The following is a 26,478-nucleotide window of genomic DNA, read 5'->3' on the forward strand; positions in this document are numbered from 1 at the left end:
TACCGGTAAGAATTTAAGTCACCTTTAGTCACGATAATTGGGCTTCCTACGGAAGAGCCCAACAGGCCTTCTTGCCGAGTGTATGTACAAGGCCCACCATCCTTCATGGCTTTCTGCTCTCTTCCTGTCTGGCCATTTCGCCGCCGGGGGACGGCCGCCGCCTCCGCTTCTCCCCCTTCGGCTCCGGTCCTTCCGCTCTTGCCGTTGGCCGGGTATCCGGCACGGTTGACCTCCCTCCCGCAAAGGTATTCCGTTCCACTCCGCCCCTCACCTCTCCTATACGCTCCCTCTTACCACAGTGAAGCCTGAAGCTACATAGTTTTGATGCCCTCCGCTTCTGATTCTCTCCCTCTTGTCCGCAGATCATGTCGAGAGCCTTAGCACGTCGCCCGGTGCCTCCTTTCCTGAGACTGCGCTCCACCGTGTGCGATGACGGCTGCTGGATGGGCAGATTGGACCACAAGGACTGGCTCGCCCCAAACGAGGTGCTCAAGATATTTGCCAACATCAGGGACCCTAGCCTGATAACCGGTGTGTTCAATAAAGCATGCAACCGAAGAGACTACAAGCCCAGTGAGGCGCTGTACAGCTTGATGATTGACAAGCTGGCCTGCGCCAGGAGGTTCAGTGATGTAGAGGAGTTGCTGGCCAGGGCAAGGACTGAAAAGTTCAGGTTTTCAGACGAGTTCTTCTACAGGCTGATCAAGATGTACGGCAATGTGGCAGAACACCTTCAGAAAGCCATCGACACGCTCTTTGCGATGCCTGGGTATAATTGTTGGCCTTCTACAAAGACATTCAATTATGTTCTTCACATGCTTGTGTGTAAGCGGCAGTATGAGGTGGTCCATGAGATCTACTCGAGCGCGCCCAGGCTTGGGGTGACGGTGGACACATGCTCCTTCAATATTCTTGTCAAGGGTTTGTGCCAATTTGGTAAATTTGATGAGGCAATCTCTTTGCTGCATGAGATGCCAAAGCAGGGGTGCCAGCCTAATGTGACGACCTACTCAACTTTGATGCATTTCCTTTGTCAGCGCTGTCAGGTTGATAAAGCATTTGAGCTGTTTGAGAGAATGCAGAAGCAGGATATTGCTGCAGATACAGTTGTGTACAATATTTTGATCTCTGGTCTCTGCAAGGAGGAAAGAGTGACCGAGGCATTCAATCTGTTCAAATCAATGACGTCTAAAGGGTGCTATCCTAATTCAGGGACTTATCAGGTACTTCTTGATGGTCTTATCAGTTCAGTAAGGTTCATGGAGGCCAAGAATCTAGTTAGCATCATGAGTACAGAAGGCGTGAGGCCTAGTTTCCAATCCTACAAGCTGCTGATTGATGGCCTATGTAGTGATGACTGCTTAGACGATGCACACCATGTCTTGAAGCAAATGGTGGGCCAAGGTTTTGTTCCTCGAATGGGCACCTGGAAAAAACTTCTCACATCCATGTGCTGATATTTGTTTTCATGTGGCTGATTTTATCGACCTAAGAAGACAACTAAGTGGAGAACTTCAAATTTTGCAAGGCACCTGAGTAGAGAACTTCAAGTTTTGTCAGAGGAACTTGGAGATCAATCCTGGCTTATTGTCTGCAAGTTTTGGATACTGCAACCATATCAGAATGACTCAGTGATATCAGACAAACCAAAATTACTCTATGAATGCTGTCTATTAAAACTAGTACATGATTATAGTTTGGTGTTAGCTTTCACGGATGTTATTCTGAAATGTATATTTGGATGATGTGACAGTGACGCTGACAAAAAACGTGCTTGATTTTGTAGGTTTGTATCTTCAAATTAAATACTTTAAATGGAAAATTACATAACTATCTGTTCAAATAGTCTAAGGTTGAAATGTGAAGTATCAATCTGAAAAATGTACATCTGTGAATTTGCAGGTGATTTATGCTTGAGCGGTGGAGCCTGCTCTTCTTCTCTGGAGATGTGGATTGCTTCCAGGCCAATAATACGAACATGCATGCCATGGGGTAGTCTTGAAGCGCAACAGTGCATCCTAAGTAGTTCTTTTCCTGTCTTTTCTGTTTGCTGTCCAGCTTGTTAAGAAGTAGTTGCATTATCACTATATTCCGCTTGCTATGTTAGCCGTGTACGACAACTTTCCATGGAAAATTATCTGGTTATGGATCATAGAGGGCCTTGTAAGGTCGCGAAATGAAGATGTTCAAACTATTTGTCTCCTTGATTTACTTATTGCAGTTCCATTTGCAGTTTTGATGCGGTCAACTTGCAGCAGGGAAAGAATCTAGTAAGAAAGCACAGCACTGTTGTATCTTTATTTGACAGAAGCGTCCGAATCTGGATTCTTGTTTGAGTCTGCATAATATTGCTGCAAAGGATTCGTTCTCAAATTACAGTCGGAGAAATGGGGACGACAATTGAGATGCCCATAGAGCAACATATCCTTCTGAAAACAGAATTACTCTGGCTTGAGGGCAGACGTTTGTCTACGTAATTTTGTAATCTTTATGAGGAAGCTGTGGCAGTCTGGAAGCACCATCTCATTAAGTAATGGATGACTAATGTGTACATTGTACTAGACAATCATGTGCACATGACTTGGATCGTGAAAGTTGTATGTGCTTTCAACTATCTTGTACTGGAATAGAAGTGTATTGCACATGACATTTATCATGATCGGTACAATACTTCATTTCAACAGATCCTCCATGTTTTCTTTTCAAATGCTGTGCAATCGACCTGTTGAGAATTTTGTGACAAGATAATCTTTCCAGTTTCCCACTCTGGGATTATTGGTGAGCCTCCAGTATGAAGCTAGTGGTTGTATCATCCTTTCTATTCCCATTTCCATCTCTTTTGTTTTTTCCAAAGCTGAGGTTCCTATATTTGAATACTGAGCATGTGCTTCAGGACCGTGTCCACGTTGAGGAACATGTGCTTAACAGTCCCCTGCGATGCCAACAGATCATTCCTCACTGACAGATCATCAGGCAGCTGCAATTGAGCGTAAAAGCTCTGGTTTTTTGTTGCTTTCACATCATTTCGTTTTGGCCATCCCATTCAGCTTTTTTCGGGCGTCGAAGAGTCAAGAGCTGGACTACTCGTCACCAAACCAAACCTACTGAAGATGAAAGCTCAGGCTCGGGCAGAGCTCACTCCATTCTTGGGCACTATTGCGATGGGCCACCGCTCACCGTTGTCGAGTGAGCCCTGACCAAATTTTATCACCGGTTGCAAACCTCCCAAACGCACACACTGACCCAGTGCTCGCTCCAATAATTCAGAGGCGGCGTCAGGTTAGGCAGGGTGCGATCTACATGCCGAGTCCCGTCCAGCGGTTGAAGATTCCTGAAACGGACAACGAAAAAAAAAAGAAAAGAAAAAACGAGAGTAGCAAGAAATAGAAATAAAAATAGTGTATGGATGCATCGCGGCCTAATGCTCCTACCGACTCCTTCTACCGAGTAGGAATTGTTAGGTACGATCTCAATCTCGCGTACAGTGGCGTTGACCGGAACGCAAACCCAAGACAAACACCCCAACCATTGCTTTGCTTGTTTACTTGCTCTCATGCTCTGTCACCACTTATCATCAGTAGGATTCAATCTTATTCTAATTTCCACCGGGAACACTGACGCCTTACCCACCGATCACCGCTGATCGCCTCAGCTAATTTGGGGTTAGTGTCGTCTTGCTGCAGCAGGAACCGGTGCCTATTTTTTTAGTTTTTTTTTCCTCTGAATCCTGCGTTGTCGGAGTGTGCAGCGACCGCTGCGCTGACGGGCCCGGTCGGCGAGGCCCGGCACGCGAGCCGAAGCTGCTGCAGAAGCGGAAGGAAACTCGTGGAGGCCGTGTGGATCAGTGGAACTGAAGGAAACGGTAGGGGAAGCCGCCTTCCAATCGCAAGACTGACATGAGCAACGCGGAAGGAGTCGATGCGATGCAAGAGGAATTGGGGGGAGCCATTGACTCGCACAAACCTCTGCCGCTTTCTCGCTGCCAAGCGACCCGTTCTGTGCAGAACTCGCAACGAAGCTTTTTCTACTGGTCCTTTGGATGTCACTCAAAGCTTTGCGAAATCTAAATTCCGAGTTGCCGTGGTATCCGTTCTACTGAAGCATGCAAATGACACCTTTTGTAGGCTAGGCAGAAGAATACTGCTGTGTGACTGTGTCTACAGATATTGGTGCAGAGATGAACATGATTTTCTTCACAAATATTGGGCAGGACAGCAATGCAAAGTCAGATTATCTGACCAAATGACAAGCAGAAAAGACTTGTTTTTCTTTTGAAAAGGTAGAAGAAAAGACTTTTGATTTGGCAGAAAAATCAAGAGTTCGGCCGATGAGGTCACCATTTGTACCATGTCCCCACGACAAAATAGCCACAATTATGTAAGAAATTTAAAAAGAGGAGAACTTTGTACAAATACGCAAGAATCCAGCACAGCCAGCTTATATACTTGTTAAAGATTCCTCATCAATCAAAAAGAAAAAAAAAGCAAAAAAGATTCTGGTACCGCCACATAAATAAACCGGCACATGCCCAGAAGCTAATTATGACCTGGTAGTAGTAGAAACGGCCCCCGACGACCTGCTCGTCCTCAGTTTGTTGCCACCTCCCTCCCCTTCCGCCTCCGCACGGCGTCCGCTTCCCATCTTGGCCTGGACACCTGGGCTGCGCCCCCTCCGTTTCCGCGCTCCCCGGACGCGCACCGATCTCGCGCCGCGCGCCTAAGTCGCCGCCGGAATCCGCCCCGCCCTCGCGCTGCTGCCAGCGTCGCGCGACAAGGTGTGGGCTCCCTCGCCGTGATCCAATTTCTTTTCTTTTCCCCCCATCGTCTTTCGTAGCCTTTCGCCGGGGATTTTGAGTTCTCCCGACGCGTTATGGATCGGTACGCGCGACGCTGATCCATGGTTTCTGCCTGGAGCTTTTCGCCGGAGACCTTTTTTGTTCGCGCGCGCGCGCGTGGAGATGGCACTGCAACTTGCAAGGTTTTGTTTTTGATCTTGAGACGGATTTGATCAGGTGATACTGGTGCCAAGGTAGGACGAGAGAGGTCGAGTTCTTGCTGGTTTCATTCTTGGGAGCCGCCGACTTCACATGCCAACAACCCCGAGGAGCAGAAGCCAGGCTAGGACCACTAGGCCTTGGATCTTGCCAGGTAACATCAATTTTGCAATTTTGTTCTTGCTTTTTTTTCTTCTTTGTTCTTCATTTCATTATTGCTTCTATTCCACTGATCTGGCTTTAAACAGTTAAGGTAATTTAATGAATAAATTATGAACCAAATGTTTGCCATTGAAATTTACCTAAAAAAAAAAGAGAAATCAACTGGAGTATCTGGTCATGTAAATTTAGTGTTTGTAGTGTGATCAAAGTCCAATGACCAATGTTGCGTACCAGTGGAGTTAGCTCATCTTTCTCAGCTCACGAACCATAGTTGGGGCCAGCCCATTATGAGTTTACTTGTACAACTTTTAAATTCTCATTGTCGTTTTCGCAGGGATGGACTTCGCGGATTCGAGACGGAAGCCTAATTTCACGGGGAAGATTGCTGTGGCTGCTGCCCTCACGGTCATGTGCATAATTGTATTGAAACAGTCGCCTGGTTTCAGCGGTACCAATGTGGTACGTGTTGAATCTCTCCACACCTAACCGTGTCACTGTCACCTGCTGTTGAGTTGGCAGTTGTCATTATTCCTTCTTCCAGACGACTTAAGTACACTGATTAATTTCCATAAAACATTAATACGATGAACATCAGGGGACTGCCATTATGGTAATTGGAAGAAACCCTTGTGCAATGAATGATGCCTTCTATTCTCATGGTTTATTGTTCGCTGTTCTAACTCTAGTGTGCTAGGGTTATTTTCCTGATACAATCACGCATCATTAGTTTGTTATAGTTACAATTCTACCAGAGGTGTAGAGTTTCAGCAATTTTGTAGAGGCATTTCTGATTGCCATTCAATTCACTAGTTTGCAGTTCCTTAGTTCTTTACCAGCAGTTTTTCTCTCTCAAACTGGAGGGATATTGTTAATGCACTCACTTGTCCTGCAGTTCTCTCGCCATGGAATCGGGGTTTGCAGTTCCTTAGTTCTTTACCAGCAGTTTTTCTCTCTCAAACTGGAGGCATCTTGTTAATGCACTCACTTGTCCTGCAGTTCTCTCGCCATGAAATTGGGGTGACCCATGTCTTAGTGACAGGAGGGGCTGGGTATATTGGCTCGCATGCTACTCTTCGTCTCCTTAAGGACAACTACCGTGTTACCATTGTGGTAAATTCTTAATACCTAGCTTGCATTCTATTCCTTACTATTGGAATATGGTAGTAATGCCAACATCCGACATTTGATCTTTACAGGATAACCTTTCCAGAGGTAACATGGGAGCTGTAAGAGTTCTTCAACGGTTGTTTCCACAGCCTGGAAGGCTTCAATTTATTTATGCTGATTTAGGCGATGCCAAAGCTGTATCCTTTGTCTAAGCATAGTGTTTTTTTTTGTCTACGTTTCTGCATTGCTGTGATATGTTTTGCACTTAACCAATAGGTAGGTGAACAAACTGTTTTCGGAAAATGCATTTGATGCTGTTATGCACTTTGCTGCTGTTGCTTATGTTGGTGAGAGCACAATGGAGCCACTGAGGTAAAGGCTTAAAATATGCTGGTGTTCTTGTATTGCTCAAATATTTCAAAGCTTAGCCCTTTATGATTCATGTGCATTTTATTTTATGTGTGTGTTGCAAAGCACCCTATTTTCTTTTATTGTAGGAACAAAATTGCAAAATATGGCCAGATACTTCCACAGTATTGCATTATATGAAAATTCATTGATTATGCAAGTCACACTGTTTTTTCATCTCAAATGCGCATCCCTAATTTAAGTGGGGTGTAATTTTAGTTGGAAACACTCTGTTCCTTTAATTCCTTCTGTGCTGCTTCCTTGGTTGCATCTGCAGAAATTATCTATAGCAAATGTTGACCCTACTATACGTATGCTCTGCTAACACTGATATTACAGGTACTACCACAATATAACATCAAATACACTGACAGTGCTTGAGGCAATGGCAAAGCATAATGTAAATACTCTGATTTACTCGAGTACTTGTGCAACATATGGTGAACCTGATACGATGCCTATTGTAGAAACTACTCCTCAGGTTAGCCTTTCGATGCAAGCATTTATTTTCTAAACTTTATCTATTCTGTCAACAATCTGATTCTAATATTTTCTAAACTGATGCAGAATCCTATCAATCCTTATGGTAAGGCAAAGAAGATGGCAGAGGATATCATCTTAGATTTCACAAAGTCAAAGAAATCAAACATGGCTGTCATGATCTTAAGGTTTGTTTTCCGTAGCCCATATAGAATAGAATCCATGGAATAATTCTAATCCCATCCCTGCTTCCTATAAATTAGATACTTCAACGTGATTGGATCTGACCCAGAGGGGCGGCTAGGAGAAGCTCCAAGGCCAGAGCTGCGTGAGCATGGTCGGATTTCTGGTGCTTGCTTCGATGCAGCTTTGGGAATCATTTCAGGGCTAAAGGTACTCTATATGCTCATTTCAACTTTATAAGTAGCCGCATTCATTAATTTCACAATAATAACGATTATATATGGCTTCTTTTCTCATTCAGATTCGAGGAAATGATTACCCCACTACAGATGGAACTTGCATCAGAGACTACATAGATGTCACAGATCTTGTTGATGCCCATGTCAAAGCTCTTGATAAGGCTCAACCTGGCAAAGTTGGAATCTACAATGTTGGCACAGGCCAAGGTTGTTAAAGATCAATAACCAGACCAACAATTTCCCAGCAACGTAAACATAAGGCATACTTTCCTTTGTTTTTCTGAACATGGTGTTTCATGTTTTATCAGGTAGATCAGTGAAGGAGTTCGTAGAAGCTTGCAAGAAGGCAACAGGAGCTTCCATCAAGGTTGATTTTCTTGCCCGTAGACCTGGAGATTATGCCGAGGTATACAGTGACCCATCGAAAATCCACCGTGAGCTCAACTGGACAGCTCAATACACTGATCTTGGCCAAAGCCTTGCCCAGGCGTGGAAATGGCAGAAAGCCCACCCAAAGGGATATGGATCAGCCTGATTCAGAGTTTAATAGGTTCATCATGCAGATTCGTGGGTCCATGTGCAGTCATATAGGCTTCATCAGACAGTTGCATAGAAAAAACATCGGGGACAGCCACAGAAAGTCCTGAAATTTTTTGATTCATGGGTCCATGTGCAGTCAAATGGAAGAGGACAGAATCACAGAGAGAACGGCTTACGTGTTCCTTGATTAGGTTCATATATATAGGTTCTCTTTTGATTGCTGACATTTTATTTGTTTTGATATGTGCTGAGGCACTATATAATAACACAAATGCAAAACTGTGTTGTAGACAGGGTAGATGAATCTTATGTACGGAACCTATTATGGTGGTGGAATGAAAGGATATAAATAAGTTTTTGTATCTTTCCTTCTTATTTCAAGTGTACAAGGCTTTGTTTGCCATGCTCAGAGGGCGGAACTTTCTTGTGTTATGTGATATAGATAATAGATATAGGGACAATGCATTAGAAAAAAAACTGTCAAGTGATCTCACATGCAAAAAAATAGTATACAAAACATGTGGTTACATACGGAAACCCTTACAAAAAAGAGAAGAGAAAAACAAAAGAATGTTTGCTTAACCAAAATTTATTCACTCTGCTGTACACATTCCGTATCTCGACCTTTGGACCTTTGGACTCTAGAGGTATATTCTTCCTTTGGACCTTTTACGAAGTTTATCGTTAAATAGGACAGACATGTAAAAATGCGTCTGTGTTATTCCACTTTTGCTCCTAGCAGATTAGTAGCACCACATCCCTTCTTTTTTTTTTTAAGAGAGTAGCACCACATCTTAGCCCTGCCTAATCTTGTCAACGCTCTTGTGATACCTGACAAGCGGGCAAACAGAAACGATGACACTGATTTGGCAAAGGCAAAGTTGCCAACTTGGAAAACTTAAAACGCAAAGCGTCCCTTCCATCAGTCAGATTGACTGTTAAGATTTTTTTTATAAAAGGCCCAAATGGAGAGAACTACCGTCCACCAACCTACCAGGAGCCCAAGAACCCAAAAACACACCAAGACACAGAGACTTCAGAGATAAAGTAGAAAACGAAGAAAAAGCCAATAGGGGGCGTTATGTAATTTCCTAATATTTTTTTAGTTGCTCCCAAATCGGCTCGATGAACTCACCGACATGCACACACTCTGCTTTCTGAAACCTGAAGTCCAAACTCTGCGGCGGCTGTCTGGGCGTCGTCGTCAGAAGAAGTCGAACCAGGCTTCCAGAAACGGGAGCATGAGCAGGATCATCACCGCCAGCAGCCTCTCAGGCCCTCCCGGGTGCAAGAGCGCGGCGCCCGCGGCGTTCGCGACGCGGCGGACGAGAACTGGAGGCCGCGCACCCCGCGCCCTCATGCCGTACATGATCAGCAGCAGGCCGGCGGACATCAGCCCGAACGCCGGGATGACCTCCCACTCCATGTCGGATTGGACGCCCTCGCCGCCGGTGTCGTTGCTGCCGACGAGGACGAAGAGGAGGCATGACACCGCACTGAGCACGAGGGTGAACCCTATGGCCACGAAGTCGGCGTCCGCGGCGATGCCGCCACGGTGGCGATGGCGGCCTGGGTGCATGGTGGCGACGCCGACGACGGATGGCGCAGATGGATTCCGGGAGCTGGTTGGATTGGAAGCGAGCGCGTTGGTGATCGCGGCAGCAGTGAGCTGCCGCGCGGAGATCTGCGACGAGGAATCTTGCGGGTGGATTGGCAGCTGAAGTATAGGCGTTCGTGCCAGCTCCAGCTCGCGCGGAGCCACCGCTATAAAAGGAGCGGAGATAGTTTGTGATCTTTAGCTCTGTCTGCGCGATCAGGAAGGCGGGGGTGTGTACGAAGGAAATTGGCGCGGAAGTTTGACGCCATTTCGTCAGAAATGTCCGGGATGATTCTGTGCGCGCATACATTAATCCGTGGGGTAGTTTTCGTAGGAGTCGGGGTGCTTCTTCGATCCTTCCTATGAACAGACAAATTGGAATACTTTTGATCAGCTCCTACTCCGATTGAATTTTTTTTTTGTAATTTCATTCTCTAGGACATGTTAAGAATGCAGTGTCCGGATTACATTTACTGAATTCGATTGTTCAGATATTATAAAAAAAATGCAACTGAAGAGAGAGACAGACGCTATCGTTCCCTTTCTAAAACGAGATTGCGAAGAGGGATTTGATATTTCCCTGAAACTCTACTGATGGACGATGGCCCATGGCCATGACCTGTTGCAATGCAAGCACACAACTTACCAATGCTCGCCTCGGTTAGAATTTCAAGGACCCTTCCTCCCAAAATCCCTGCTAGACCTACCATGATCTTTGGAAATGCTAGTCTCTCACTTGGTGGCCGCATGACATGATGCCCACAGGCCACAGAGCCGGCAGAAGCTCGCCAAGTGGCATGAAGCCAAGAGATGGGACGCGCATTCACTCGTGTTAAAATTGTTTATTACTACTACTGAGGCTTTTAGCAGGTTCCAGTTAATTAATTAATCAGGCTGGTTACTTGTTTGTACCGCGAAAATGCAGACAGGACAATGTTAGTGGCAGGGACGGTCCAGATGGAACTGCTTCGATTTATTAAAGATGAGAGGTTCATCTCTTCCCCCCTTGATTTCGCCAAAGGACAACGTTCCGGTAGTACGTACCATTCATTGTTCAGAGAAAGAGCCTTCAGGCTGCTTAAAACTGCTACAACCACTGAACCTGAAAAAAAAAAGTCTGATTGTTTTCTTCTTGTTTTTGGTTCGAAAACCGTCAGATTGTGTACAGCATAACTTTCTTTTATTGAATACGTAAGAAAATTGCGCACCTTTGTATTAAAATTGGAAAAGAAGTTTTTACATGACAACGCTCTAGAGCGCACCCCTTGCACTTTGGTTGTGTATCACACGTAACAAGAACAACAAAAAATGAGGCACTAGTGCGAGCGAACTAGTCCCCCCCAGAGACAACCCAACACTACTGCTCTTGCGGCGATCCAATCTAATGTCTTCAGGCGCATCGACGTCTAAACGGCAGAGGGAGATGGAGATGCCTATGCTGCGCCTGCGAATCCTCTGTGCCGACCTGAAATAGCACATCGACGTCTAACGTCGAATGGTAATGTCTGTTTTGACCCGTGATTGGAACTCTGGACCCATCTTCCCATGCATAAAAAGACACTCTGAACTCTAGTTCATAGATGTTCAGTATAATTTCTTTTGAGCAAGCATGACAGGTGGTCTGCCTTTTCATCAATAGTAGAAATGCCCACCCTCTCTCAAACAATTGCAAGTCTATCGGTGAAATTCAAGAAAAAACGAGATCTAGGCCAATATTGTACAACCGTGCAGGTCGTACTTGTCTTTCATGCTGAACTTTGAACATTCTACCGGTTAGTTGCATTGGGTAGCAGCAGCTGCGGTTGGTTGTACTGTATGCAGCTGACACTCTTCTTTATTTGGTTTAGTCTCGTGTGCCCGTCTCTGTTGAAATTGGAAGAAACGGAGCATAACTGGTTGATTGGTTCGTTTTCCCGAAATGCTGATGGCGTCGACGCAAGCCACATCACATATTCTCTTTCGCTTCAGTCACAATATGCTTCTTCCTGATCTAACAATGTGAATAAAAATAAAACAAATAAATGAGCCGGCAGTTTCTGCGAAGTATGCAGAGATGAGTACTCGGCAGTCCAAGAGCTTTCATATGCGAGAAAACGCGTTTACCTGCCGTCCAGCCGATGGAGGGCGAAAGAATGGCCGTCCGTCCTTTTGCCAAAACTTCCATGGAAGTTCCAGTTTTCTCACGTCCATGTCCCAACGGCTGGGATCAACATGGTGATACGTCCTAGAATGGTTCCAGAAAAAAAAAAGGTCGGTACGTGGTGGTATTGGTATCGACGCTGTTCAAATACTGTGGCACTACACACTAGTGGCGTTAGATAGATTTTTCCTGGTTGCAAATGAATAGACTTTTCTGTCTTTTTTCCCCCTTGGGATAAAAACGGGACGAGTGAATATCCAAGCAAGTGTTTGTGCGGTGCAATTGCGTGGTTCCGAGCAGCCACCGAGACGCGACCGGACTGCCGCCGAGCCAGACTGCCGACTTTCCGGCCAGTCACCGTCCGACACAGATTTTCCTCTTCCTACCGTCCTACGCGTCTCTCTGTCGTCCGTCCACTTGGCCTGAAACCACCCACCGTCAGGTCAGGTAACTTTCTGAGAAAACCTGCTGGCAGTGGCCTGCAAGAAGAGGCCGTGAGTCCAGCAAAGCTGAAAGGATTTTTACTCGACCCGGACGTGAGTTGGGGGGAAATGTCGTTACTGCTGGACTCATCAGAGCTCAGACTTAGTACGAACTGCTAGTCAGACAGAGTTCAGACCATCTGACGAGACATGATACCTGCAGTCGGGAGTTGGGAAGAAGGAAGGTTCTCTGTCGCATCGCACACGGCGGCCGCCGCCGTTCCCATGCATCGGCTCGCAGTGAACTTCCTGGTGGGCGGCGCGCACGATGGATACCTATACCCCTGCGAAAATGATTGAATCCGGGCACCGCGCGCGAACGGCGAACCACCCACCGAACCAACCGGGGCAGGCGGCGCGGACAGCTGCCGCCAAGCACAAGCGGAGCGCGGCTGGCCACGCGGAGGCGGCGTGGTGGCGCACAAGGCCGGCTGCAGCGGCTCGGACGGAGTACGTACTCCCGTGTCGCGCCACGGCGTACTACCCAGCACCCAAGCGCGTGCATGGGAAGCAAGCCGTCGCCACGTACGCCCGTCCTCGATCGGGTCATGTCTATGTCGCAACGCCAACGCGCCATGCAAACTCTGAACGAGCACGTCACGTACGCGTCGATCCGATTCTTTGAACTGCAGACGAGTGGCGAGCGTGGACGGCGACACCTCCATATGCGGTTACGCACTTGTGAGACAATCAACGTCGTCGTGCATGTTATTTCTGGATCCTACTTCTAATCTCTGACACACGAGTTGCGTTAGGATCTTGTCCGTCATCTTTTTAAAAAGGGAAATAGGAGGGGCGTGCCTTACATTGATTTATTGAAATAAAGGTAAAACGAGTTCAAAATACAACGAAGGCGAAAGCAGAAAAAAAGAAAAGCAAAAAAAAAATTACAGTACATGAAAATGCAGCCAACTGTCTATCACCGCTGCTAGCTCTGGTTTGACTCTGTGGAAGAGCAAGTTTATTTCCCTCACGAAGTGTCCTTTACACCTTTCCACGGATCGGTCAATGTCCTTAAAAATCCAATCATTCCTGGTAGTCCAAATGCTCCAAGCCATGAGAATTAAAATCTTCATGTAAAATGGGACCTGCAGTTTGTCTTTTATTTGCTTAAACATGCCCTACAAGGGCCTGGTGGTTATGATCGAAATGCCAACAGCGGATCAGCATGCTTTAGCGAAGTTGCATCCAAGGAAGAGATGGGCCACTGACTCAATTTTTTTAGTATGCATAGATCACAGGTGTATGATTCCAGAGCCATAGACCTGCGGTTAAGGAGCTCTCTCGTGCTTAGCCTGTCCTTTAAGAGTAACCAGAAAAAAACCTTGTGTTTCATCTGGCACTTAGAGTTCCAGATTGTGAGGAAGAGGGGGTGGACTGGTCCGTGTCCAATGATGTGCTTATAAGCCCTAGAGGCCTTGAAGTCAGCACCACCCCAAGCATAGAACCATTGGTCTTTATCTCCTTGTGGCTGCAGCTGAAGTAAGTTGACCGAAAGCTGTTGGAATTGTTGGTGTGCCTGAGTAGTTAAAGGCACGTGGAAGTTCTGAATCAGTTGAGGGTGAGAGAGGGCCTTCTTGAAAGAAATGCCATCGGCTTTAGCAAAGGAGAAGAGTTCAGGAAATTCTAAGGCTAGTGGTGAACCATTCCAAGAGTCAGTCCAGAATAGTGCGGTTGAGCCATCGGTAACCTTCACGCTTGCCATGCCTTATAAATGTCCAGGAGCTTGATAATATCCCTCCACCAGAGTGAGCCTTTTATTTTCTGCCCTGGCAGAGAGTCATCGTTATAGTAGTAATCCCAGATGAGTTTAACCCAAGGTATGTCCATCCTTGAGAAAGATTTGTGCAGGAACTTGAGCAGAAGAGCATTGTTGTGGGCTGTAAGATCAATGACTCATTGGGAGACAGTATTTTCTATATTTGTCTAGCTGTTTGATGACTCCTTTGTGCAGCTTCAGAGAAGAGAGATGGTGCACCGCAGAGGAGGAGAAAACCGTGTTTACCATTTCTAACTTCCCACCTTGTGATAGAAAAGCAGAGGTGCAACTGAGTCTTTTTTCAATTCTCTGGATGAGTGGTAAGCAATCCTCCAAGTTTGGTTTTGTTGTCCCAAGGGGAAGTCCGAGGTAAGTAAAGGGTAAGGTCCCTTAATGATAATCAAACAGTTCTGCCGACTGATTGCGTTTATCTTCGGTGATGTTGAGAGGCACCATTACGGATTTGTTATAATTCACCCTTAAGCTACTTGACTGAGCAAAAGTGTGAGGAGCAGGTCTTTCAAGACAGTTAATTGAGTTGGGCAAGCTTCCATAATGAGGCGAGTGTCATCCGCATATTGCACAACTGGGAAGTCCGAGCTTGCATTTGTGGTTATGGGCAGCTTTAAGAGGCCTAGATCCTTAGCATTGTTTATGACTGACTGCAAAAGGTCTGCTACTAGGACAAAAAGAAGAGGGGGGGGGGGAGTGGGTCTCCTTGCCTTCTGCAGCGGAAAGTTTTCTCTGGTACTCCATTCAAGAGAACTGAGGAGGTACCAGAATTTAGTTAGGATGTCCTGGATCCATCCTATCTATTTATCCCCAAAGCCCTTGTGCCTCGTAATCTGTATTACTGCTTCATGCTCCACCATATCAAATGCTTTTTCAAAGTCCAGAAGAATGATCATCTCCTTAGATTTTTTGCAGATGTGCAGGTACTCAAAGGCCCAAGCTAGATAGTCCTGAATGGTTCTTCATTTTATAAAGCCATACTGATTCTGGTGAATTAGCTTCATGATTACCTTTTGCAGCCTCTCTACTAGAATTTTGATGATCAGCTTGATTGAAGAGTTTATCAGAGATATGGGCCTGAAGTCTCCTACTGAGGTAGGATAGTCGGTTTTGGGGATTAGGATTATAAAAGAACCATTGATACTTTGAACATAGATTTGTCTATCAAAGAATTTCGAGCAAAGTTCATAGAAATCTTGGGAGATTTGGGGTCAGCGTTTCTTGAGAAATTCTCCATTGAAGCCATCAGGGTCTGGTGATTTGTTGTTTGGAAGATCAGCCATAGTTCCATCAATTTCTTCTTTGCTGAAGTTAATTTCCAGCAAATGTAGGTCTGGGTGTGAAGCAATTAGGGAAGCCAGATCCAAGTACATGTGGGCTACTGAGAGGTCCCATCCTCCCCTTAAATGGCTCTAAGAGTAAATTTGCTTTGGCTTCATGTTCCAAAAATTCCTACCCACTGGAATCTCTCAGCATAGGGATAGTGTTTTTTTGTCTGTGCTGTATTTGCATGGAAAAATTATGTACATTCATCTCCAAACTTAACCCAATTAATTGTTCCACTTTGCTGCCAGTAAACTTTCTGTTGATGTAAGAGTGCTTCTAGATGGTCTAGCAAGATATTTTTAAAGTTCCATTCCTCAAGATTAAGATCTCTTGATTCTTCAATTAAGTCCAAGAGGAAGATAGTATCTTTTGTACTCTGGATAATTGAAGCCAGATTTGGCAGTTGGGATTTCTAAGTTTTCAAAGCTTTCTTCTTTTGAATTTTGCAGTTATACTCGAATGAAGGTGGCATCACATCACATCATATCGCTGCGGTGAATTTTCGGAATTTCGCCCTGCTTGTCTTGTCCGACGGGAACTCGATGGGCTGGGCACCATCATTTCCTCCGTTCCGCGTGGCTCGTCCTGCGCGTCAGGCACAGCAGCGCAGCGGAGGATCGGAGAGAGAGATGCTCACGGCTCGGGGAGAGCCGCTCACTTCGTCTCCTGCAACCGGCAGCAGCAGCCCGATTGCGTCGGCACTGTCTCTGCGGCCGGCAAGTCCTCATGTGGCATGGTGGTCTCGTTATTTGGCCACAGCTCTGGGAATTCCTCTTGGGTTTTCAGACAGGTCGCGCCGTGACTGCTATCGGTGGGGGAACACGAGCTCCTCCAGCTGCCGTGCGCAACAAGTGCAAGGCAGGCAACTCTTGTTTCCAAACTGTTCACTTTGACCTGCCTGCGAATGGCAATTCTGAAAGGTAGGTATCGCCAGGCGCGTGTCAGTTGGAACGGTCCTTTATTACAGGATTCTGCACGCTAGTACTAAACAGATGAAACTTCACTTCATACTGCCGATTTTGGTTTGATTGTTTGAACAACAACATGCTCACGTACGTTTTCGAAACACGTTACAAATGCTCAAATAACACAGATCCTTATAAATACGCGAATACAAACCGCATCCCTATGAAAAGATTAGACTAATCATATCTTGAGAGTGACAAACTCACTGTCGCATACAACTGACATACCACACCACGGCCTTGTTAGGACGGCCCACTAGAATCCTGGCCCATCTATGCTGTTGGGCCGGGAAGGTCGAACCAAACAAGGCCTACAGCAGGAAATCCAAACCTCGTGACGACTGACGAACTAAGCGACGAACGCAAGGCTTCCAAGGGCCACGACGACGCACAGTGGCAGGATGGAAGCCCACAGAAGAAACCTGGCGATGCCGGCCCAGCGCTCCGGGTCGCGGGCGACGGCCCAGAACCCGAACGAGGCTTCCGCGAGCCCGAATAGCACCGTGCCGGCTAGGATGCCGTAGTAGGCGTATCCCGGCAGCTGAAATGGGCTGCCGGAAGCAGCTGACGGCGGCGCCTTGAAGATGGCGAGCGCGAGGCCCGACGAGCCGATGAAAACGCCGCAGATCATCAGCGCGGGCGCCGCCGTGGTCACGTCGTGGCCGGCTCCGGCGATGTTGGCTATCAGACCAGCCGGGAACGCCATTGATCTACTTGTGACGAAGTGGCTGAGTGAGTGTGTACGGTAGTGTACGGTGCGTGAAGCTGGTTTGTTGGGGCTTGACGGCACACGGCAGGGATATATATATGGAGAGCGGCTTTGAAGAAGTACAGGTCGATCAGCGGCCAGGCGGGTTGCGCCTTACCCAGCGACGGCTGGGTCACCAGGTACCCGGAGGCGTGGGGCCAACCAGTCAGTGGCCCAGGCGGGTTGCGCTTTACCCAGCGTCGCATGGCCGTATGGGTCACCAATTACCCAGGGCCAGGGGTGGGTGCAACCCGTCGGGTGTCCCTGGAAGCTGGGGGTTGCGTCGTGTAATTTTTATTTTTATATTTTTGCGGGTAATGTGATTTTTAATTTTTGTTACTTGTTAGGGTGTGTTATGTGAAAGGCCAGGGATGTATTGTGCTACCTTGATAAAATAACGCAAATTGGTGTCCTAAATTGAACGGTTACTCGAGACCAAAAAGATACTAAACGGTATAAATAAAGACTTTAATTTAGCGTATATGTTAAGTAATCTGGTGGATTGAAATGGCGTCCAAAATTGACTGCTAACTGGAGCGCTGCCTACAAACCCTCTCACTGCGTTTAATTTAGTTTTTATGTGTGCATATATTTGAACATGTTTTATAGTTATCTGATTTCAATTTTGAAGACGCAGATTATAGGTAGCTGAACAAACCATGGAACGCCATTTTTTTTTATCAGTGGCAGTAGGGTTGTGCGTTCAAATTTAAACACGTGGCTATAGTTTGTCCGCCCCCCCCCCCCCCCCCCAAAAAAAAGGAAAAGGATTTAATAAATTGAAAACTGCTGGTTAGTGCCTCACGAAGGTCTTGCTATGGATTAGGAGCTTAATTAACCCATACATGAACCACAACAATGCCCGCCAGGCGCCAGCACAGGCACAGTCGAGTAGTCGACTGGGTCACGAGTTACCCGAGCGTGGGGCCAATCCGTCAGTGGCCAGGCGGGTAGCCCATTACCCAGCGTCGCCTGGGCCAATCCGTCAGTGGCACAGGCGGGTTGCGCCTTACCCAGCGACGGCTGGGTCGCCAGGTACCCGGAGGCGTGGGGCCAATCCGTCAGTGGCCAGGCGGGTTGCCCATTACCCAGCGTCGCCTGGGCCAATCCGTCAGTGGCACAGGCGGGTAGGCCATTACCCATGGGCACCCTGTGCCTTTATTAACCTCCCCCCCGGCCTCCGATCCGCCACCAGTGAGGCAGTAACCAGCCCCGCCGCCGCCATCGCCGCCGCCAGCTCGCCCGGCACTGGCGCCACCAGCCAGCAGTCGCTAGTTCGCATCACAAGGCCGCGGACGCGGCGCCGCCAGCCTGCGTTGGAGGCTCGAGCTCGGTCGCCGCCAGCTGCACCCGCCCGACCTCACCGGCTTGACCTGCCCAGCTACATCCACGCGACCTCACCGGAGATCTGCACGTCGCCGACCTCGTCTCCACCGGATCTGTGTGGTAGCCTTCTTTATTCTTGAATTCTCCAGTTCCCAATGGTTAGGATTTAGAGCTTGATGCTTGGATTTGCAGTGTCTAAATTGTATATGCGCAGATAGTACAGAGTTGAATGAGGATTAAATCGAGTTGACTCTATTTGTGATTGCCCGCTGGTACTGCTTGTTATGTTTGTTTTCACTAGTATGTGTGATGCCAATAGCTGATGCCGCTAGTTCACAGTTTATTTGTGATGGTCAGTAGCTGCTACGGCCAGTTCATAGTTCATTTATTTATCCCTTTTTTTATCTGCAGTTTGTGATGGCAAACCATGGTACGGAAACCAACCAATTCATGTCCAATCTCCCTTTGACATCATCACACCCCCACCCCACCGTCGGCAATCCAGGAGATGATCAATCCATGTCAGATCTCCACTTGACTTCATCGCACACCCACTCCACCCTTGGCGATCCAGGAGATCAATTCATAGATTTCGATGAGTCGGATTGGATGTCCGTGCTGAATGATTCCGGTGATAGTGGTGTGAAGGATGCCGATGTGCTCCCCTCTCCATCCGAAATCCGGATGGAGGGCATCCCCTCTCCAGGGCTTGCCGCCGACGCGGCAGCGGTGGCTGAAATTGGTCAGCCCGCGTCTGGCTTGCTCGGGGAGCACAGCCGCCTTACCTCGGCAGCTGTGGCAAATAAGTTGCCTCCTGCACGCATGGAACTATCGGACGGAGTTTGCCGCGACCAATCCCTCTTCGACATTTCCACCTCCACGGCTCGTGCGATGCACCACGCCGGCGCACTGGATGACAACAGCATCCGCGGGCCCCACCCAGCCCGGGGCCACTTCCAGCCGGACATGGGCACGGTCGATGTCAGAAATCCGTGCCCTTTCTCTGAGATGCTGGAGGTAACCAGGCTTCTGGAGGATTTGCTCAAGGAAAAACCGAGCCAGGAGGAGGCTGACTTTATCCGCGACATCAGCGAGTTTCGTAAGTTCAACTACACCATCGCGCCCAAGGACTACTTGGTGCAACCATGGGTACACCCAACACGCAATCGACGCTACATCACCAGATTCGTGGCAAAGCTGGATGATGATAAGAAGGCAGGCTACTGGAAGGAAAAAGAGGCCAAAGCGATCCGTGATCCGTCGGCCTCAAGAAATATTATAGGAATGAAGAGGACGCTGGAATTCATGAACGGCGGCAAGAGGACGCACTGGCTCGCCGACGAATACGTTGCGCTCGAGCCGTGGGGTCATGATGCCTTGCACATCCTGGTAAGGGCACCCCACTAACCATAACAAAACTACACAACTATTACATGCAAACCATGCCTGCTGATTTGCTTGGCTTGCTCGCAGGATGATATTGCTGTTCGAAGAGTATACGAAGAGGGCAAAGAGACAGCACCACCGTCAAAGTGCTCCAAGACCGGTGCTCACAGCAGTGGGGAGTCGTATATTTGGCAGCACATGACAAGAGTTTATGCCGGGTCAACAGAGGCTCCTTCCTTGCTTTATGGGATTTGCCACGAGTGCGATAAGGCTCTGAAGTGTCCTCCCAATTTTGGCAACGGGAACCTGAACAGACACCTAGCGCGCGTCCACGACATTCACCCACCCTGCAAAAACCAATGTGTGATGACTGGAGAGAAAGGAGTAGGTAGGAGAGCTGTCAGAGTTTGAGTCCAAGCCTTTAGGCCGGAGTATGTGTGGGTTTGCTCATGAACTCAGGTTTTGTAAATATTTATTGTTGATTTCGCTCTTTCTCTGTAACCCGGGAAGTTGCCTTCGGTATACCCCCCGGTGCTTTTTTGCCTTTCCCCACCGGCCACGCTTGCGCTTTTTTGCCTTTCCCTCCTCAGTGCTCCCCACCCGAACGGGTGAGGGCTGTTTAGTTTCTACGCTGTAAACGCAAAAAAAAAACTGTAAATGCAAAATTTTTAAAGGAATCTTGCTTAAAAAACTGTAAATGCAAAATTTTTAAAGGAATCTTGCTTATTTAAAGTAAATGAAGTCTATTTATAAAATTTTTTGCATGGATGGGCTGTAAATCGCGAGACGAATCTAATGATCCTATTTAATCCATGATTTGCAACAGTGATGCTACAGTAACTATCCGCTAATTATTGCTTAATCATGGATTAATTAGCATCATTAGATTCGTCTCGTGATCTACAACCCATCCATACAAAAAGTTTTAAAAATAGACTTCATTTAGTACTTCAAATTGGTAAGATTCTTTTGAAAAAGTTTTTTTTTCTTTACGGCACGCAAAGCCCTGAGTTCGTGGTGTCACGCTACCTTTCCTGAGCCTAGTGTGTTGTCCACAGAACTAAAGCTGTGACGCTCCCGAGGGCAGCCAAATGCGACGATCGCAGGCCATGATTGCAGCTGGGGTCACGGTCGACCCAAGTTTTAACGGAAGCTGCGGGCTGGCTCGCGCTCGTCGTGCTCTTCCCCGCGCCCGGGGCCGTGCGGTGCAGGTACGCCGAGCTAGTGCTGGTCCTGCTTGCCGCCCTGCTGCTCGGCTGCGCCGCCGTGCTCCTCTCGCCGCCGCCCAGCTCGGTCGGTGGGCCGTGGAGGCGGCGCGCGAGATCTTGGCCGGGCCGTGGCGCGCGGCGATGGGTCGGCTTCACCTGCATGGCGTTGTACGCGGTGTACTTGCATTGGTTGGCGACGCGCGGTTGGAGCCGGCGGCGGAAATGTCGGTGCACAAGGTCAACGGATCGCTCCTGTTTCTTGCGTTCTTGGGTGGTAGTCCTGCCGCCTGCCGGATAGCGCTGCCGGCGCGGCGGCAGCGAAGGCGCCAACGTGCACGGCGAAGTGAGCATCGACCAAGATTCCATGCGGGCCCGGAGGCAGTTTGGCACTTGTCACGATCTAAAAAAAGAAGAAAGGAGAGGAAAAAGAAAATCCGACCTGCCGGATTCGAACCAGCGACCTAAGGATTTATCTGCAACGACTACAGTCCTCCGCTCTACCAACTGAGCTAAGGTCGGTTTGTGTTCGAACTTTTGATGTAGTCTTATTTGAAGCTCTCACTGTGCTCTACGAACTGAGTCCCATGCTCGTCAACATATTTTGGGCACAGTTCAAATCCAGTGTTTTCTGTTTTGCACGGTACAAAAGCATGGGGTAATATTCTAAGCGATATCCGTGCATCAGGAAAACAACAAACAAACATACGGTACTGCGTCGTCTTCATCGCAGTTGAGCGCACGCCGTAAACGTACGTGCCGGCCGGACGCATCCGCACGAGCGGGGGTGGAGCCAGGCCCCGTGCTGCATGTGCTGAGCTTGAGTTGTTCCTGGTCCCGCCCCTGCGCACGAGCAAGCCTGTACCTATCCAAAAGCGCGGAGGACGTGAGCCGCGGCCCGGGCCGGTGCGCCGCATCCCCGCCTTGCATTTCCTCATATGTAAACTCTTATGCCCGAAGAACTCCGAGGTACGGGAGTGACTCTCCCGTTTCTACGTATGGTTACCTGACACGTGTGTATGCTCTCTGTTTTTTTTTCTACCGTGTAGGCTGCGCAATTGCTCTTTTGCTCCGGCACTAGGTTGCCATTCATCATGGCCTGTATTAATTTTGGGCCTCATTCTGACTTCTTCATGGGCTGTGCCTCACGTTGGCATCGTCGGTGCATACCCAATATTTTGTTTTTTTTTGAAGAACTAGCAGGAGCACTGCTCTGTCATTTGAGAAAGAAGAAGCAAGCATAAATATCTTACAAGGTTGATATTACAAAAATAAGTGGTCTCTCAATCACTGAAAACAACCACCCAATATTTCGTTTTACCGCTGCTATGTCAGAACCTAATCCTGCTGCGCCGCTGAAGCTGCCGACTATTGTGGCCGCCGTTCCGTCTCGGCTGCTTCACCGACAGACTTCCCTTGCCACCATCGGCCTTCATCTTCCTCCGTAAGCCATAGCTCGGTGAGGCCATTTCCCTTCGTCTTCTTCCGTACGCTACAGTTCCCTTCTCGGTGCTTATCTTCCTGCCTGCTTCTAGCCTCCGGGCTCTCTTCGTTGTCTCTGCCCGCTTCCGACTCGTTCTTGTGCGGCAACCTCAGATCCGTGCCACAACTCCATTCGCGCCGCACTGGTGGGATCTAAGGCTGTGCAGATGGGCCAGGCAGTGTGCGGAGTCGCCCGAAGGTGCCTGGGCTGCCGGTGCACGAGACCTCCTACTGTTATCTCCTCGCATCTCAATGACCCACCGGCTAACAGGTCCTGATGCTCCATGTTCTGGCCGTCGGGGGGTGCTCATAGGATATGTACAGTACATATTGTACTATTAGATATTAGATATTGCTTGGTAATACATCCCATTGCCTGTTAGGTTCTTTCACATCGGTACCATGTTTAGTTAGCTTGTGCTTCAATTTTGTTGAAGACATAAGAAAATTCTTTGGGTACTCCATTTGCTCTTAATATTCTCATGTGTTTTGGATAGTTCAACAATGTTGTAATTGTCAATTTATGTAATAAGCATATTCCCTTATATATGAACATGCATGGGTCCATTGGCTTCTTTGCCTCGGTACCACCATGTTTACTTCCAGTATATAAGCTTCAGATTAATGGTAGTAAACAAAAAAAATATCAGATTAAAGGAATTCATGTGCAGCAGTCAGCCTATTTACAAATTTGATCTTTGTTCATGATTATCTATATCTATTATTCATGCATGTTAGCTTTAAGCTTTCCAACAGCAATATAATTGCTATGCCAAAACCAATGTGGTGTGACATATGCATATGTGATCACCTTGTCCTTGAAGTCAATAATCGGTATGTTCGGAGAGTGACATGTTTCAGCAGGAGTTTTCCATTAGTTGATTTAAGGTAGGTCTCATAGTGTGTGCTTTGGTGCTAATGCTCAGTTTTCTGACAAGAATTTCTGTTGCCTAATGCCTATTATATGGTCTAATATTTTGGTTAAAGACACATGAGTTGCATTTGTGGGCTTCTTGAACTGTAAGTGAGATAGCAGTTTAAACCCTAAGTGATCTTTTGAGTTTTGACACATCTGCAGCTAACCTATCATGTATAGGTAAAACCTACAGCCCACCTTGCACGTATAATATATTTTAGTGTCATACCCCTTTCCTTAATCTGTATGATACAATCTGTTAACCGATGTACTGGGATGTTAAGGTTGCAAAAAATTGGACCGAACTTCAATAAGGTGTTGACTTATATTCTTTTTTAAAATATCTTTTAAATAGCAATTTAGCAATTCTGTATTGTCTAATCGTAGTTCATATTTACCTCTTATACAGCCTATTTCCTTTCTAACTTTGCATGGTTCTGTTTCTTTTGTACCTATGAGTTTCAGATGAAGGCCAACGACTTTACAACTTGGGGGATGGTGAATTTGAAGATCAGTTCCTAAAAAAAGGATTTGGTGGCACCACTGTGTTTCTTCATAAAAAAATGTGCACCTGTTTCATGGTTATCTATCGAACATAGTTCTCTGGTGACCGGCCGTCCACCTGCAAATGCTAAACACTACAATATGTTCTCCGTGTATGATCTGTTCACTTAGTAGATCTGTTGTTGTTAGTTCTACCTGCCATATGCAGATTGCAGTGATGATCCAATTTCTCTAGAAATGAGCATAGCAAACTTCATTAAATAAAGATGTATTTTTAGTTTCTAGCGTACATATCAGCTTTTTTGTGCTCCAGTTTTATTTTGTGTGATGATGACTCGCTGTTTATAGTCTCTATTGCTGATCGGTTGTTTTGATTCGAGTTAAAAAAAATACTACATAAATAATGCTAATGGTTGCCAATTAAAACTCTGTTATCTACTTGCAACCTGACCTTGCAAACATAAATGAAAATACTACAGATCCTCTTTGCAAGTGTAAGTATCCCGAAAATCAGACTAACCATTTCTTGAAACGGGCGCAGCGTAGCGGGCCCGCCATCCTAGTTCTGCAGCACCCTCGGCCCGCGGCTGCGATCGTGAACCGCGCAGCCCGGCGAGAGAAGGCGGGCGCGCCGACACGTGACGTGCTGGGTCCCGCCCGGCCGGACTCCCCGGGGGGTCCAGTTGCGCCAGACACAGCCACGCACACCTCGCCACGGCCGAACGAAACCGTCGGCCCCATGCGCCTGCAGTCCTGCGCGCACATGCCGCGGCGACAAGCCATGCCCCGGCCCCCCAACTCCCCGCCCGTGAGGCGCCCGAAGCTATCCGCGTGCACCGCCGCCGGCCGCCGCCTTCGCGTCACGCCGCCAGCGCCTGACACGAGGACACCCGCGCCCCGTCCCGGCGCTCCACGCGTCCCCCGGGCCACCCCTGCTCTGCTTCCCGTGTATAAAACGGCGACGTCACTCGCAGGCTCATGCAATCAAGTCACAGTCGCTGTAGGTCACCGTGCATATCCACAACAGACTCTACGGCAACGATGGCCAAGGCTCCGAAGGCTGCTGCTCTCCTGCTGGTGGCGGCGCTCCTGCTGCTAGGCCCCTGCGGCGGCACGGAGCTGAAAGGGAGCGGCGCCGCGTCGGGCGGCGGTAGCGGCGGCGTCGGCGAGGAGAAGGCCACGGGTTTGCCGCTGATCCCGACGCTGCCGCCCGTGCTGGGCGGCCCGGTGGTGCCGCTCCCGCCCGTGCCCGGCGTTCCTGGGCTCCCTCCGGCTCGCGAGGCCGACAAGACGTCGCCGTGAGCTCGTGACCGTGCGCCCTTCATCACGGGCGCGGCTCCGGGCTCGTCCCCGGACCTTCTCACGAGCCGAGCAAGTTCTCCATGTTGAGTTGTTCGTGTCATGCAGACATGTGCTGATACGCGTGCTTACGTGGTTCTACTAGCTAGTTTTGTGTCGTGTGTAGTGTGATAATGTAGCAAACCACTCGCGTGAGAGCGTTTATTTGTGCTTTAATTTGCAGCTTTGCTTTTGATATCATCAGTGTCTGTAGCTCCTAATACTTTCGTTCGAGGGCGTTTCGTTGATGGGATGCCCGTGCACCTCAAGGCTCAATGATGCCGTGGGGTCATGATGCCGTGCACATCCTGGTAAGGACACCCCACTAACCATAACAAAACTACACAACTATTACATGCAAACCATGCCTGCTGATTTGCTTGGCTTGCTCGCAGGATGATATTGCTGTTCGAAGAGTATACGAAGAGGGCAAAGAGACAGCACCACCGTCAAAGTGCTCCAAGACCGGTGCTCACAGCGGGTCAACAGAGGCTCCTTCCTTGCTTTATGGGATTTGCCACGAGTGCGATAAGGCTCTGAAGTGTCCTCCCAATTTTGGCAACGGGAACCTGAACAAACACCTAGCGCGCGTCCACGACATTCACCCACCCTGCAAAAACCAATGTGTGATGACTGGAGAGAAAGGAGTAGGTAGGAGAGCTGTCAGAGTTTGAGTCCAAGCCTTTAGGCCGGAGTATGTGTGGGTTTGCTCATGAACTCAGGTTTTGTAAATATTTATTGTTGATTTCGCTCTTTCTCTGTAACCCGGGAAGTTGCCTTCGGTATACTCCTCGGTGCTTTTTTGCCTTTCCCCACCGGCCACGCTTGCGCTTTTTTGCCTTTCCCTCAGCGCTCCCCACCCGAACGGGTGAGTTCGTGGTGTCACACTACCTCTCCTGAGCCTAGTGTGTTGTGCACAGAACTAAAGCTGTGACGCTCCCGAGGGCAGCCAAATGCTAAGGATCTATATTTGTCTAGCTGTTTGATGCCTCCTTTGTGCAGCTTCAGAGAAGAGAGATGGTGCACCGCAGAGGAGGAGAAAACCGTGTTTACCATTTCTAACTTCCCACCTTGTGATAGAAAAGCAGAGGTGCAACTGAGTCTTTTTTCAATTCTCTGGATGAGCGGTAAGCAATCCTCCAAGTTTGGTTTTGTTGTCCCAAGGGGAAGTCCGAGGTAA

At 48.0% G+C, this 26,478-nt stretch overlaps 3 protein-coding genes and 1 non-coding gene across 9 annotated transcripts; 3 read left to right on the forward strand and 1 right to left on the reverse strand.

The window, feature by feature from the left end:
- The first annotated feature begins 96 nt into the window (after nt 1-96).
- Nucleotides 97-2,687, forward strand: LOC112901442 (pentatricopeptide repeat-containing protein At3g14580, mitochondrial). Of its 3 annotated transcripts, none has more exons than XM_025970365.1 (4): nt 97-245; nt 363-1,786; nt 1,903-2,022; nt 2,234-2,687. In XM_025970365.1, exon 2 carries the CDS (start codon nt 366-368, stop codon nt 1,455-1,457), a length of 1,092 nt encoding a protein of 363 aa, XP_025826150.1. In that variant the 5' UTR covers nt 97-245; nt 363-365; the 3' UTR covers nt 1,458-1,786; nt 1,903-2,022; nt 2,234-2,687. The 3 variants fall into 3 exon arrangements, with proteins under 3 accessions (XP_025826150.1, XP_025826151.1, XP_025826149.1); XM_025970366.1 differs by having other exon boundaries at nt 1,903-1,992; XM_025970364.1 differs by having other exon boundaries at nt 1,903-2,687.
- A 1,857-nt stretch (nt 2,688-4,544) lies between these two features.
- On the forward strand, nt 4,545-8,474 carry LOC112899977 (probable UDP-arabinose 4-epimerase 2). Of its 2 annotated transcripts, XM_025968662.1 has the most exons (11): nt 4,545-4,774; nt 5,012-5,147; nt 5,490-5,614; nt 6,152-6,265; nt 6,352-6,459; nt 6,543-6,634; nt 7,010-7,151; nt 7,238-7,338; nt 7,414-7,543; nt 7,635-7,779; nt 7,881-8,474. In XM_025968662.1, exons 2-11 carry the CDS (start codon nt 5,087-5,089, stop codon nt 8,105-8,107), a joined length of 1,245 nt encoding a protein of 414 aa, XP_025824447.1. In that variant the 5' UTR covers nt 4,545-4,774; nt 5,012-5,086; the 3' UTR covers nt 8,108-8,474. The 2 variants fall into 2 exon arrangements, with proteins under 2 accessions (XP_025824447.1, XP_025824448.1); XM_025968663.1 differs by lacking the exons at nt 4,545-4,774; nt 5,012-5,147 and having other exon boundaries at nt 5,514-5,614; nt 6,048-6,265.
- Nucleotides 8,475-18,324: 9,850 nt separating this feature from the next.
- Nucleotides 18,325-26,085, forward strand: LOC112899020. 3 transcript variants are annotated; one of them, XM_025967351.1, is made up of 4 exons: nt 18,325-18,587; nt 18,879-19,856; nt 19,941-20,081; nt 25,790-26,085. In XM_025967351.1, the coding sequence occupies exons 2-4, from the start codon at nt 18,885-18,887 to the stop codon at nt 25,970-25,972; spliced, it is 1,296 nt and encodes a 431-aa protein (XP_025823136.1). In that variant the 5' UTR covers nt 18,325-18,587; nt 18,879-18,884; the 3' UTR covers nt 25,973-26,085. The 3 variants fall into 3 exon arrangements, with proteins under 3 accessions (XP_025823136.1, XP_025823137.1, XP_025823135.1); XM_025967352.1 differs by having other exon boundaries at nt 19,941-20,071; nt 25,780-26,085; XM_025967350.1 differs by lacking the exon at nt 25,790-26,085 and having other exon boundaries at nt 18,327-19,856; nt 19,941-20,354.
- Nucleotides 21,495-21,580, reverse strand: TRNAY-GUA. Its single transcript is given in 2 exon segments — nt 21,495-21,530; nt 21,544-21,580. It is a non-coding gene; the product is annotated as a tRNA-Tyr (tRNA).
- Nucleotides 26,086-26,478: the final 393 nt, after the last annotated feature.

Source organism: Panicum hallii, chromosome 7 (genome assembly GCF_002211085.1).
Source record: "Panicum hallii strain FIL2 chromosome 7, PHallii_v3.1, whole genome shotgun sequence".
In the NCBI taxonomy this organism is placed as follows: Eukaryota; Viridiplantae; Streptophyta; class Magnoliopsida; order Poales; family Poaceae; genus Panicum; species Panicum hallii.